The sequence below is a fragment of the Theropithecus gelada genome, chromosome 11 (genome assembly GCF_003255815.1).
Source record: "Theropithecus gelada isolate Dixy chromosome 11, Tgel_1.0, whole genome shotgun sequence".
Lineage (NCBI taxonomy): Eukaryota > Metazoa > Chordata > Mammalia > Primates > Cercopithecidae > Theropithecus > Theropithecus gelada.
Window position 1 is genome coordinate 115487764 of NC_037679.1, and position 14245 is coordinate 115502008.

The window sequence follows — 14245 nt, forward strand, 5'->3', positions numbered from 1 at the left end:
AATGAAGTGGTTTTCAGAAGACTCAGTTTCTTCATCTACAAAAATGACAGAAGTGGGGCGGTCATTCTGCCAATAAGACATTCTGCCAATAAGTGGGGCTCCTTCTGCCAATAAGAGCATGAGATCTGCCCCTCTAATTTCTCTCAGAAACAAATAATGAGAACTTCATACCAATTCATCTATTATATGAAAGCTTTGTCCCTTGAGAATACTGGTCTATCTTTAGATATGTAATTTATCAAACTTCTTTGGGCAATCCATCTTCTTTACTTTTTTATTTTTTGGTCTTCTCTTTGTCAAATTTTTATGGAATAACTACATTCAGGTGTAGTAATACTAACGCAAAGCTCTGAAAATCACGAGACAATTCGTTGCTTCCGAAACGCAGCCGGCAGCAGGCACTCGAGAAGACTAAGTGTGAGCTCCCGAGCACCCGTAGGTCGGATTCCGTGGATAAGGCACCGGAAGTGACCGCTTCTTGGCTGCTTCCTCTCCTGGAGTTCAAAGTCCAGCTCCTCCGCCGCGATATTCAGTAAACCACTGGGAGTCCGGCAGCATGGAGGCAGCGCGCCCTCCCGCGACTGCAGGGAAATTCGTGGTGGTCGGCGGCGGCATCGCGGGCGTCACTTGTGCGGAGCAGGTAGGGCGGTGCTCAGGCGGTTCCGCCTCTTTCCCCTACCCCAAAGCCGGTAGCGCTGAAGGCTTTCCTCCCCCCCCCCCCTCCCTTTTTCTTCTTCCGGGTTCCTCTTTTGCTGCGCGCTTTTCGCAATTATTGCTCCCAGATTTTAGAAACTGCTTGGTGGTCCTCATATGGCCTCACTAGCTTTCTCTCAGGCGCAGGGAGGAGTGGGAGGCAAATTATTGCCGAGAAACCAAAGCTGGCAGATCTGTGCTCAGATCCTTGTAATATCAGAGCAGACATGAGGACTTCGTATTTACACAGAAAATTCAGCCCTCTTTTTTTTTTTTCTTTTTATTTGAGACGGAGTCTCACTCTGTCGCCCAGCCTGGAGTGCAGTGGTGCGATCTTGGCTTAATGCAACCTTTGCCTCCCGGGTTCAAGCGATTCTTCTCTTGCGTCAGCCTCGCAAGTAGCTGGGATTACAGGCGCCCGTCACCACGCCCGGCTGATGTTTGTATTTTTAGTAGAGAAGAGTTTTCACCATGTTGGCCAGGCTGGTCTCGAACTCCTGGGCTCAAGCAGTCTGCCTGCTTCCGCCTAACAAAGTGCCGGGATTACAGGCTTGAGCCACAGCGCCCGGCCCTTAGCCCCCTTTGTTAATTGTCATAGGTGACTGAGTTTAGTTTCCAGATAGTTGCCAAGTCTTTAGTGCACCTTAACTAATTAATAAAGAATCCCATACGTAAGTTTTCTATACTTCGAACTCCCAAGATAGAAGATACTTTTATTTCTAGTAATGTTTTATAAAACAATCAGGAAGGATTATGTGCATGTAGGGCATGCTTTCCTGTTGATACTGAATAGCCAGACCGTATATATTCATATACATGTGTGTATTCCAAAAAGTTCTAGATTATTTTGTTGATATAAACATGAGCAATCGCTGAAGTCATAAGAAATAGTACAAGAAACTGAATTGTTTTCATTATTGGATGCGTATTTTTCATGTATTCACTAAGTAAGCATATATGATGCAGGCATCGTATTTAAGGGCTGAGTGTTCAACTATGAACAACATGGTATACCATACTAGGGACCCACAGTCTAGTGGAAGAGACAATGTTGTATGTCTATGCAAGAGATATCAACGGTTATCTTAGGGGTGCCTGTGGAGTAGGTAGGGAGTGAATTAGGGAAGAGGAATTTTTTTTTAATCGAAGGAGGTATTTTTAAAATCTCATTTTGAGAGAATGAGTGAAAGTTCAAGTATTCAAGAAAAGAATGTCATCTCCAGTGGAAAAGCATGGATCATCAGCGAGCAGTAAAGCTTAAAGCATAGATCATAAGGAATCTTATAAATCATGCTAAGAACTTAAGAATTTACAAGTAGTCAGATGTTTTTGAGCGGTGGAGTAACTTGATCATGTGAAAAGGTTTGAAAGATGATTAGTTACAATGTATTTGTGGCAGAGGCAGCTGGTTTATACGTGAAACTGGGGAGCCAATTTGAAGGTGATTTGAGTAGTATAAAGAAGTTTCGAGGACCTCATCTAGCAATGGAAACAGGGAGATAAATTACAGAATATACAAAGGAAAGAAAGATGGAGAGAGTAATAATATTGCCAAATATAGGAAGTTCAAATAGAATGAGACTAAGAAGAATCCCATGGGTGTTGGGCACGATAGCTCACAGTTGTAATTTCAGAACTTTGGGAGGCCAAGGTGAGAGGATTGCATGAGGCCAGGAGTTTGAAGCCAGGCCGGGCAACATGGCAAGATCCCATCTCCATTAAAAACAAGAAAAGAAAAGAAATAATCCCTTGGATTTTAAGGATTCATAGATACCTCAAACATGCTGTTTTAGTGATGTAGTAGGAATAGAAGCCAGATTGTTGAGGGTGGTGGTGTGGAGGAACCAGACTTTGAGATAAGAAAGTGCTTTCAGGTGCAGAGTGAAGAAAGCGATTATAGCTAAAGGCAAATAATGAAACATTAACAAGTTATACCTCTAAATTTTGTTGAAGCTATTGTTAAAATTACTTTATCATCCCACAATATGTACTGACTGGAAGAGGCAGAATAGGAGTGCCGAAGCATTGGGGAAAGTCAGACCAATATTCTAAGTGTTTAATATTGAGGGTTTGCTTTGATTTCATCCCATTGAAGACAAATGAAATATTATTTTAAGATAAATATAAGTTGGTTTAACTGTTAGGAAAATAGTTTATTCTAATTCTCTGCATTATAACTCTAAATTGGTATACAAAATAGTTGAAGTAAATAAAGGATACTTCTTTTTGTTTTCTTTTTTTTTGAGACAGAGAGTCTTGCTGTGTCGCCCAGGCTGAAGTGCAGTGGCGCGATCTCGGCTCACTGCAAGCTCCGCCTCCCGGGTTTACGCCATTCTCCTGCCTCAGCCTCCCGAGTAGCTGGGACTACAGGCGTCCGCTACCACACCCGGCTAATTTTTAATATTTTTTTAGTAGAGACGGGGTTTCACTGTGTTAGCCAGGATGCTCTCGATCTCCTGACCTCGTGATCCGCCCGCCTTGGCCTCCCAAAGTGCTGGGATTACAGGGTGAGCCACCGTGCCTGGCCATAAAGGATACTTCTTTATATCACTTTTCTTGTTCAGCAGTTCTTTGTTAGTGTTTGCTGTAAATATATTATTTTATCAGTATCAGAGTTTACCATTATTTACCATTGCCCTGTAGATAAGGACATGACAGGGGATAATGGAGACCTTTAGATGAGAAGCAGTGAGTTTTTAATTTTTTAGATTAATTACATTATTAAAGTTGCATCATCCTCAACCCCAAACCATATATGCCAGTACTTAATTCGTCCTAATTTTTTTTCTCTCTTTTTAAAAATAAGTTGGCTACTCAGTTTCCATCAGAAGATATTCTCTTGATAACAGCTTCTCCCGTTATTAAAGCAGTTACAAATTTCAAGCAGGTAAGAACCTTTGTATAACTTCTTAATATTAATTTGAAAAAATTGCAATTTAACTTGCATAGCATTAAGGTAACTATTTTTTTCTTTCTTAAAAATTGACAAGTACAATTATATGCTGTACAACATGATGTTTTGATATATGTATACATTGTGGAATGGCTAAGTCAAACTATTTAAAATCTTTCCAATTTTGATGCCTTCTATTTCTTTCTCTTACCTAATTTAATTACTCTAGCTAGGACTTTAGTACTATGTTGAATGGAAGTGTTGAAGAGTGGGCATCCTTGTGTTGTTCTTGATCTTGGAAAAGCTCTCAGCTTTTCACCATTCAATATAGTATTAGCTATAGGCTTGTGTATGACCATTTTTATGTTGAGGTACATTCCTTCTATACCTAGTTGTTGGGCTTTTATTATGAAAAGATGTTTAATTTTGTTAAATTTTTTTTCTGTATCTGTAGAGATGGTCATGATTTTTGTCCTTTGTTCTGTTAATGTGGTATATCACATTTACTGATTTGCATATTTTAAGCCATGTTTGCATCCCTGAATAAATCCCCCTTGATTATGGTGAATTGATGATTTGTATTTTATTGTTGTTATTGTTTTGTTTTTTGTTTTTGTTTTTGTTTCTTTTTTGAGACGGAGTCTCGCTCTGTTGCCCAAGCTGGAGTCCAGTGGCGCAATCTTGGCTCATTGCAAGCTCTGCCTCCCAGGTTTACACCACTCTCCTGCCTCAGCCTCCTGAGTAGCTGGGACTACAGGTGACCACCACGACGCCCGGCTACTTTTTTGTATTTTTTAGCAGAGATGGGGTTTCACCATGTTAGCCAGGATGGTCTCGATCTCCTGACCTCACGATCCGCCCGCCTCGGCCTCCCAAAGTGCTGGGATTACAAGTGTGAGCCACCACACCTGGCGAATTGATTACTTTTAATATGTTGTTGAAATCAGTATGTTAGTATTTTGTTAAAGACTTTTGCATCTATGTGCATCAGGGATATTGACCTGTAATTTTTTTTCTTGTAGTATCCTTACCTGGCTTTTGTATTGGGTAATGCTAGCCTCATAAAATGAGTTTGGAAATTTTCCCTCCACTTCAATTTTTTGGAAGAGTTTCAGAAAGCTAGGTATTAGTTCTTTAAATGTTTGACAGAATTCAACAGTGAAGTCATCAGGTCCTGGGTTTTTCTTTGATGGAAGACTTTTTATTGCTAATTTAATCCCCTTACTTATTACTGATCTGTTCAGATTTTCTGTTTCTTTGTGGTTTAATCTTGGTAGGCTGTATGTAGGTATGTATCCACTTCTTCTAGGTTGTCCAATTTGTTGGAATATAATTATTCCTAATAGTCTCTTATGATCCTTTGTATTTCTGTTGTATCAGTTGTACAGTGTCCTCTTTCATTTCTGATTTTATTTACTTGAGTCTTGTCTCTTTTTCAGTCTAGCTAAAGGTTTCTCAATTGTTTTGTATTTTCAGAATAACATCTTTTTGTTTTGTCGATCTTTTCTATTGTTTTTCTAGTCTCTACTTCATTTATTTCTGCTCTGCTCTTTGTTTCCTTCCTTTCTTTAATTTTGAGCTTAGTTTGTTCTTAGTTTTCTAGTTCCTTGAGATGTAACCTTAAGTTGTTTACTTGGTATCTTTCTTTTTTGATATAAGTGATTATTGCTGTAAACTTTGCTCTTAGAACTGCTTTTGCTGAATCTTGTAAGTTTTGGTATGTTGTGTCTTCATTTTAATTAGTCTCAAGATATTTTTAATTAAAAAAATTCTTTCTTGACCCACTGGTTCTTTAGGAGAATGTTGTTTAATTTCTAAATATTTGTGAATTTTCTGAAATTTCTCCTGTTATTAATTTCTAGTTTTATATCATTGTGGTAGGGAAAAGATGCTTGATATGATTTCATCCTTGTATTTTTTAAGACTTGTTTTGTGACCTATGGTGATTTATTGAATGTTCCATGTGCGCTTGAAGAGGATGTGTACTCTGCTGCTAAGTGAAATATTCTGTATGTGTCTGTTAAATCCATTAGTTCACATCCAGTGTTTTATTTCCAATAATCTTTTCATTGTTGAAAGTGGGGTACTGAAATTCCCTACTCTTTTATTTTTTGAGACAGAGTCTCGCTGTGTCACCAAGGCTGGAGTGCAGTGGTGCGATCTTGACTTACTGAAACCTCCATCTCCCAGATTCAAGTGATTCTCCTGCCTCAGCCTCCCGAGTTGCTGGGACTACAGGTGTGTGCCACCATGCCTAGCTAATTTTTTTTTGTATTTTTGTTAGAGATGGGGTTTCACCATGTTGGCCAGGCTGGTCTTGAACTCCTGACCTCAAGTGATCCGCATGCCTTGGCCTCCGAAAGTGCTGGGATTACAGGTGTGAGCCACCATGCCCAGCCACCCCTACTCTTTTTGTACTACAATCTGTGTCTCTCTTCATATCAGTTAATACTTTATTATTTAGGTGCTCTGATGTTAGGTGCATATATATTTACAGTTGTTATATCTTCATAATGAATTGTTCTCTTTACCATTTTGTAATGACCTTTTTTGTTTCATTTTACAGTTTTTTACAAATGGTTATTTTATCTGGTACAGTTACATCCACTCTCTTGTTTTCTCTTTGCGTGAAATATCTTTTTCCCTCCTTTTCCTTTTCCTGTGTGTCCTTACAGGTGAGGTAAATTTCTTGTAGGTAACATGTAGTTAGACCTTGTTTGTTTATTCATTCAACCACTGTTTCTTTCACTTGAGAATTAGTCCATTGATATTCAAGGTAATTGTTGATAGGTAAAGACTTACTGCTGCCTTTTTTTGTTAATTGTTTTCTAGTTGTTTTGCAAATCTGTATTCCTTTTTTCTTTCTTCCTGTCTTCCTTCTAATTAAATTATTGGTATCCTACTTGAATACCTAATTACTAATTGGTATCCTTTCCTTTCAGTTTGAAGAGCTCCCTTTAGCATTTCTCTAGTGGTAGCTTCGATTCCTTAATCTTTTTGTATTTAGTGTATGTTTTTGATTTGTGGTTATCATAAGGCTTATGTAAAACAATTATAACGGATTTTTTTTTTTTTGAGACGGAGTCTCACTCTGTCGCCAGAGCTGGAGTGCAGTGGCCAGATATCAGCTTACTGCAAGCTCCGCCTCCCGGGTTTACACCACTCTCCTGCCTCAGCCTCCTGAGTAGCTGGGACTACAGGCACCCGCCACCTCGCCCGGCTAGTGTTTTTTTTGGCATTTTTTAGTAGAGACGGGGTTTCACTGTGTTAGTCAGGATGGTCTCGATCTCCTGAGCTCGTGATCCACCCGTCTCGGCCTCCCAAAGTGCTGGGATTATAGGCTTGAGCCACCGCGCCTGGCTATAATGGATATTTTAAGCTGAAAACTACTTAACTATGACCACATAAACTAACTCTACACTTTTACTCTACTCCTCTGCCACATTTTATATTTTTGATACCACAATTTACCTCATATTATATATCCCTTAAATTATTGAAGTTCTTGTTATATTTATTAGTTTCGTCTTTATTTAATAGTTTTGTGTAAGCCAAATATATAAGTGGCTTACACACCACCATTACAATTTTAGAGTTTTCTCAGTTTGACTGTGTAGTTACTTTTACCAGTTAATTTTTATATTTTCACATGTTTTCATGTTACTAACTAGTGTCCTTTTCTTTCAGTTTGAAAAACTCCCTGTAGCATTTCTTGTAAGACAAGTCTGGTGGTGAAGAACCCCCTCAGCTTTTATTTGTCTGTGAAAGTCCTTATCTCACTTTCATTTCTGAAGGGCAGCTTTGCCAAGTACTGTATTTTTAGTTGGCAGTTTTGTTTTTTGTTCCTTCAGCACTTTGAATATATGATTTGTGTTAGGCCTTTCTTGCATTGCTATAAAGAAATACCTGAGGCTGGGTGATTTATAAAGAATAGAGGTTTAATTGGCTCATAGTGCTACATGCTGTATGGGAAGCATGGTGCCAGGAATCTGCTCAGCTTCTAATAAAGCCTCAGGAAGCTTACAATCATGGTGGAAGGCGAAGAGAGTAGATGTATCGCATGGTGAGAGCAGGAGCAAAGGAGTGAGTGTGAGGGGAGGTGCCACACATGTATAAACAACCAGGTCTCGCAAGAACTCATCATCGCAAGGACGGCATCAAGCCATGAGGCATCTGCTCCCGTGATTTAGCCTTCTCCCACCTCCAACACTGGGGATTACATTTCAACATGAGATTTGGCAGGGACAGATGTCCAAATCATGTTATTTTTTCATTTTGTCCTGGCCTGTAAGGTTTCTCCTGAGAAATCTGCTGTTAGCCTTTTGGAGACTCTCTTATTGTGATTTGCTTTTCTCTTTCTGCTGTAATGGCCCTCTCCTTGTTTTTGATTTTTGACAGTTTAATTATAATATGTCTTGGTGTAGCCTTATTTGGATTGAATCTGATTAGAGACTCTTGATCTTCTGGTTCCTGGATATTTATATCTTTCTCCAGATTCGGAAAGTTTTTTATTGTTATTTCTTTAAATACACTTTCTACTCCTTTGTCTCTCTCTTCTCCTTCTATAACTCCTATAACTCAAAGATTTGCTTCTTTGATGCCATCTTTTAAATTCCATATTTTTACATTCTTTTCATTCTTTTTTCTTCTTCATTTTTGACTGTGTATTTTCAAATAATCTGTCTTTAGATTCACGGATTTTTTCTTCTGTGTGATCAGTTCTTTTGTTGACATAGTCTGTTGCATTTTTTTTTGTTTGTTTCATCCATTGCATTTTTCATTGCCAGAATTTCTGCTTTATTTTTTAATAACTTGTCTTTTTAAATTTTTTGTTTTGGTTGCTTATTGTTTTCCTGATTTAATTGAATTGTTGGTAACTTCTTGAAGTTCCTTCAGCTTCTTTAAACAATTATTTTGAATTCTTTGTCAGGCAGTGGTTTTTTGTGTGTGTGTTCTTTTAGTGGCATGTCTTCTTGGTTTATCATGTTTCTTGTTGCCATATGTTGATGTTTGCACATTTGATGACACACTCACTGTTTTCACAAGTATGGGCTAGTTTTGCTGTGGAAAGACCTTCCCCTATGGGGAGGGCTGCTTGTTGGATAGGATGTAGCAGTACTGGCACCAGTGAGGGTCCATGCAGCTCTGTCAGCTGAGTTAATTGTTGAAGATTGCAGGGATCCTCAGCATCCAACTCTGAATATCTGCAGTGGTAGTGAGGGTTGTTGGGGTTTTCAATGTCAGTGGCTGCTAAGAGCCTCCCAATCACAAGGAAGTTGTGGCTTAGGGGATCCCAATTGGCACTGAGTCTGCCTTCAGGTTCAGTGGCAGCAGCACTGGTGTCTGATAAGTGGTACCTATGGAGCAGTGATAGAGCTGAGACCCAAAACATAGGCATACATGGAGGAACAAAAGCTCTGGGATCTGGGACAGTAATGACATTGTTGCCTAGAGTGCAAGTACCCATACTGCTGTATTGGTAATAGAATGTGAGGTGAGGATGCTTGTGAAGCAGCCAGGGAAACCAAGGATGGGAACACAGGTGTGCTGCGAAGCCAGGGAAACCAGGAATGGGAACACAGGTGTGCTCAAAGTTATAGCAGCTTCATTGTCAGGGAAGGGCCTTGCTTTCAACTCTGGCTGAGCCAGTGCCTGGATTTCAGACATGTGCAGTGAGGCTTGGTTGCAGGGCCCAAAGTGCAAACTAGCTTACTATGGTGATGGCTCTGGTGTCTGAGATGTAGGTGGGCCCAGTGCAGGCCATAGACCCTGGGTCTGATGTGTGGGATTGGGATTGGGACACTATGGGGTTGAGAGATGAAGTGACTCCTTTCCCAGAGCATCTTGACATTGGCCACTTCTTTGTGAAGACAAGCTGTGCCTCCATGTCTCCCTCTCTGGGGTTCCCTGGCAGGAATGGTGGTTGGATCCGTCACAGTAGCAAGTTTCCTCTGCAGTGCAGGCCACCATGGACCACAGTGCTCCCCACCATGTGACTGATACTGATAGCCTCTGCCTTTCTTTGCTCCTAGCCATTTCCTGGTTTCTCAGGTGTGCCAGGGTCATTATTGATTCTTATTATGTGGCTGTTCTTCATTTTCTTGCTCCACTGTGTTGCTGCAGATCGTTTAATGGGCCCTTGAGCCCTCTTTGGGCTATTTTGGCTTGTGAATAGTTGTGTGTATTTGTTTTGTTGTGTTTGTTTTTAATGGGGGAATGAAGGCTGCTATCTCCTACTTAGCCATCTTGATGACAATACCTCCATGCATTCTGGAGTGTTTTAATTGTTTAAAATTACAAATATTCTTTTGACAGTCATTTGAAAAAACCTCGAGTTGAGAATTATTCATAGAATACTGAAAGCTCCCAGAATTATACTGAATTTTTAGCCTTCTATTCTTTTTCTCCATTTTCCTTCCACTTAGAATTACTTTTGAGAAAGTTGCCAATAAAAATTTTCCAGGAAAGATGCTCTGCAAATCTAAAATGGATACAAATATACATGTAGGTATTTATTATAAATATGGGTAGGGGTGTGTGTATGTGTGTTTACAAATCAGAAAAGTACTTCCAAGCCAAGTTTATACTTACAGATAATTGGTGTTTCAGATATGTAATAAGCATCTCGGAATACTTTGTATTCCATTAATTTATATTCACATTATAATAGGAGTCTAAGAACAGTGGGGTCATAGTATAGAAAAGCCATCTCCAAACTTTTTTGATCCTGTAGCTCAACTGTTAAAACGTTTTGCCTTGACATCCCAATATATGTATACTAATAAGTTATATGCGTGAGCTACAGAACTACAATTATAAATATTAAAAAGCCTATGCAAAATAAAATTTATAAAATGGCGAAAAACGTAGGTTCTGTCTTTCTTCCCACCCTTCAGTGAAGACTACTACCATAGCCCTTCATTTAATACAATGTTTCTTGTAATATCCTGATAATGGAATATAATTTTCTCATGTTGTAAACCTGTAAGACCAAGGGTAGTTTAGTGGCATATACCATGTTGTCCCTTTATAACCTAAGCAGAGATACATATGATATCTTACTAGTTAGGTATAGCCAAAGAATTAAGGAGTTTGGGAGAAATAGAGGAAAAATTGTAGCTATTAATCTTTAAAAGGTAAAAGTACATATTTCATGACAGGCTGAGACTGTATACATAAGAGAAAGATGTATAGCTGGGTCCCATAATTATCTTTCCAGAAGACCTAATTCAGTATAATAATCCAAGAGTTGTGAGACTTGAATTCAGTGTTTGCCAGTTTTGTAAGTTATGCACAGTAGAAGGAAAAAACTTGGTTTCTAGGCCTCTTATTTACTGGTTGGGTAGCCTTGGAAGAGCTCTGTAAACTGCTTCTCCTGTAGTATTAATACTTTCCTTGCTTACTTCACAGGGTTGGGAGCTTAAATGTGCCAATAACAAATATACAAATATCAGCTATTCTGTGTACAGCAGTAGGAAATGGCATTATCTTTATGATTTATTGAGTACCTATATTATAAGCCAATGTTCTAGGCACATAAGATACAGAGATTAAAAGTATAGAACATAACACCAAAAAGTCACTAGTGCTTATCCTGAGGGATTACGGATGAGATTTGGAGAGGGATAAAGAGAGACTTTAACATTTACTCTCTATTATGTATTGTTTGTTTAGTGTTACAAAGAGCATGATTCATGACTTGTATAATTTTTAAAGGAGAAAAAAGATTACTACTGATAATTCATATTTATTAAGTGCTTACCATGCACCAAGTAGTCTTCTAAAGGCTTCAAATATATGATCCTTAAATAACCCTAGAAGTAGGTTCTTACATAATTTGTAAGACCGTAGAGGGGTCATGAGACCAAAAGGTTTGAGAACTGTCAAGGCCATGCAGTAAGATTTCCATGCAGTTTTTAAGGAGCAGCTGAGGTTGAATATCAATCTGTAAGGCTGTGTGGTCTTTCTGCAGCAAACTGGGCTTAGGACTAGAGTAAGTAGATAATTTATAGGGTTGGGGATTTTCAGGTTAACAGTTTAGGATAAGAGAGCAAGGTAGTGAAGGATTTAGGGAAAAGGTGAAATGATTCACAACTGAACTTTAACTGGACAGAAAGGAAAGTGAGTCTAGAAGAATACTGATGGTTTTATAGAACAGGAAGGAAGAGTGCAAAGACTAGATGACCATAAGGTCTGCTAGTAAATAGAGAGTGAAAGCTTGAAGGATAAGGAAATAAAGAAGCTGTTTGACTAAACTGTAGAAATGTAAGTGGTGTTACCCCTCATTTTACAGGTCAGTTCTCATTTTATTAGCTGGGTAACTATGGCTTATAACACCTGACTTGCCCAGGAGCAGCCAAGCAAATATTTAAGTCTCTAAATGCTGAATGTAGTCCTCTTTCCACTCTATATAGTGCAGTTGGCTAACTTTTTTGTTTTACAAACACAAAATAGTGTATAAAAGCAAAGTATTGGCCGGGCGCGGTGGCTCAAGCCTGTAATCCCAGCACTTTGGGAGGCCGAGACGGGCGGATCACGAGGTCAGGAGATCGAGACCATCCTGGCTAACACGGTGAAACCCCGTCTCTATTAAGAAATACAAAAAAAAAAACTAGCCGGGCGAGGTGGCGGGCGCCTGTAGTCCCAGCTACTCGGGAGGCTGAGGCCGGAGAATGGCGTGAAGCCGGGAGGCGGAGCTTGCAGTGAGCTGAGATCCGGCCACTGCACTCCAGCCTGGGCGACAGAGCGAGACTCCGTCTCAAAAACAAAAAAACAAAAAAACAAAAAACAAAAAACCAAATTATTTTTATTATTTAAGTTCTTGAAAGAAAATACTTTAAAAATGTACATTTTTAATCTCTTTGATCTGTACAGATTTCTAAAATATTGGAAGAATTTGATGTTGAAGAACAATCAAGTACCATGTTAGAAAAACGCTTTCCGAACATTAAGGTTATAGAATCTGGCGTAAAGCGACTGAAGAGTGAAGAACACGTAAGATAATTGTTTTCTTAATAACATTTTCCATTATTGAATCTTGATGAGGTTTTGCCTGCCTTCTTTTCACTCCAGCTCTACCACCACCACCATTTAAGTTTTTAATATGTAAAGTTTAGTGACATTGATTTCCAGTATTATTAGAAAAAATACAGTTTTTGTAAGTTTATTGGAATTATATAATTAGATTTGGGATTTTAGTCTTCACGTTTCAAATTACATTAATGTTTATAAAGTGTCCACTGTGTTCTGGTTACTGCATTAGGTGCTGGGATGCAGTAGGGATAATACGAGGTGTCTGCTCCTAGGAACTGTCAGTGTCAAAGGGAATATGAACATGCGTACTATAGTTATATTGATATATAAAAAACACAGTCACTGAAATACTATCAAAGCTCTGATATCAGGGATTTAGGAAGACTTCACAGAGAGAGTAAACTGAGCTGGGTATTAACAGATGAGTGAAATTAAGAGTTCGCCAGGTGGAGAGGGGCATTCCAGGAAGAGGAGGTTGAATGTACAAAGAAAGGAAAAGAAATAGAAGAATAGAGATGTCAAAGGGATTAGGGTATAGTTAAGTAAAGGAGATTGGCAATCAAGGCTAGAAGCTAAGTAAATAAGATCCTGAAGGGTTTTTAATGTCATACTATAAGAAGTTGAGTTTGTTTTATATTTGGGAGAAATTGTAAGGTGATTTTAAGAGCTGGGGCATCAATAATAAAATTGATTTTTTTTTTCTAAGGAAGATGGATCTGATAGGAGTGTTGAGAATGAACAAGTGGCCAGTAACCAACCGAATTAGAAGGTGATTATGATAGTCAAATATTATGTAAAGGGTCAGGAAATTATGTACAGGCTCACACCTATAATCCCAGCACTTTGGGAGGCCAAGGCAGGTGGATGGCTTTAGCCTAGAAGTTCTACTCTAGCCTGGAAAACATAGCAAAAACCCATATCTACAAAAAACATACAAAAAATTAATCAGGCGTGGTGGTGTGCACTTGTGGTTCCAGCTACTTGGGAGACCGAGGTGGGAAGATCACCTGAGCCTGGGAGTTCAAGGCTGCAGTTAGCTGTGATTGTGCCACTGCACTCCAGCCTGGGCAACAGAGTGAGACTCTGTCTCAAAAAGAATAAACAATTTTTTAAAAAATTGATTTGAAAAATGATGTAAGGCCTGAACTGAGACAGGGACAATGTAGTTGTAAAAAATATCCAAGATTTGAGTGAGATTTCTACTATAAATTCAACAGGACTCAGTAACCCTTTGCATGAGAATGAAGAAGGCAGTCTCAGGAAAGGATGTAGTTAGATGATTTACAGTATCCTCAGATGAGCTTTAGGCAAGATAAGAAGTAGGTTTGTAGTTGTTTGTATAAGGCAGTTCTAATTTATGAGGTCTAACCCATAAATTAGAGATGTGTTTTATCTCCTAAAGGAGATAAAACACATACCACATTTGAAACACAAGTAATTTGAGAGAAAAAAGTAAAAGTACTGAATTTTATCAGGAAACAAGAAAAAATCTGAATCCCCAAACCAGATAAGTTTCTAATACTTATAGTGGTATTACATATTCCAAGTAATATCGTTGTCAATTTATTTTGTATTTGAGGTGGGTTCTCACAATATGCTAAATGTGTTGTGAGGGAATTTATGTGT

General features: G+C 38.8%; 1 protein-coding gene across 1 annotated transcript in view; it reads left to right on the forward strand.

Annotated features, from left to right (window-relative positions):
* Positions 1-419: 419 nt before the first annotated feature.
* The window catches only part of PYROXD1 (pyridine nucleotide-disulphide oxidoreductase domain 1), a 33986-nt gene continuing 20160 nt past the window's right edge, over positions 420-14245 (forward strand). The window contains exons 1-3 of the mRNA XM_025403646.1: positions 420-640; positions 3500-3580; positions 12461-12580. Of these exons, the coding sequence (XP_025259431.1) occupies positions 557-640; positions 3500-3580; positions 12461-12580 (285 nt within the window). The 5' untranslated portion in view covers positions 420-556. The remainder of the gene's footprint in view (positions 641-3499; positions 3581-12460; positions 12581-14245) is intronic.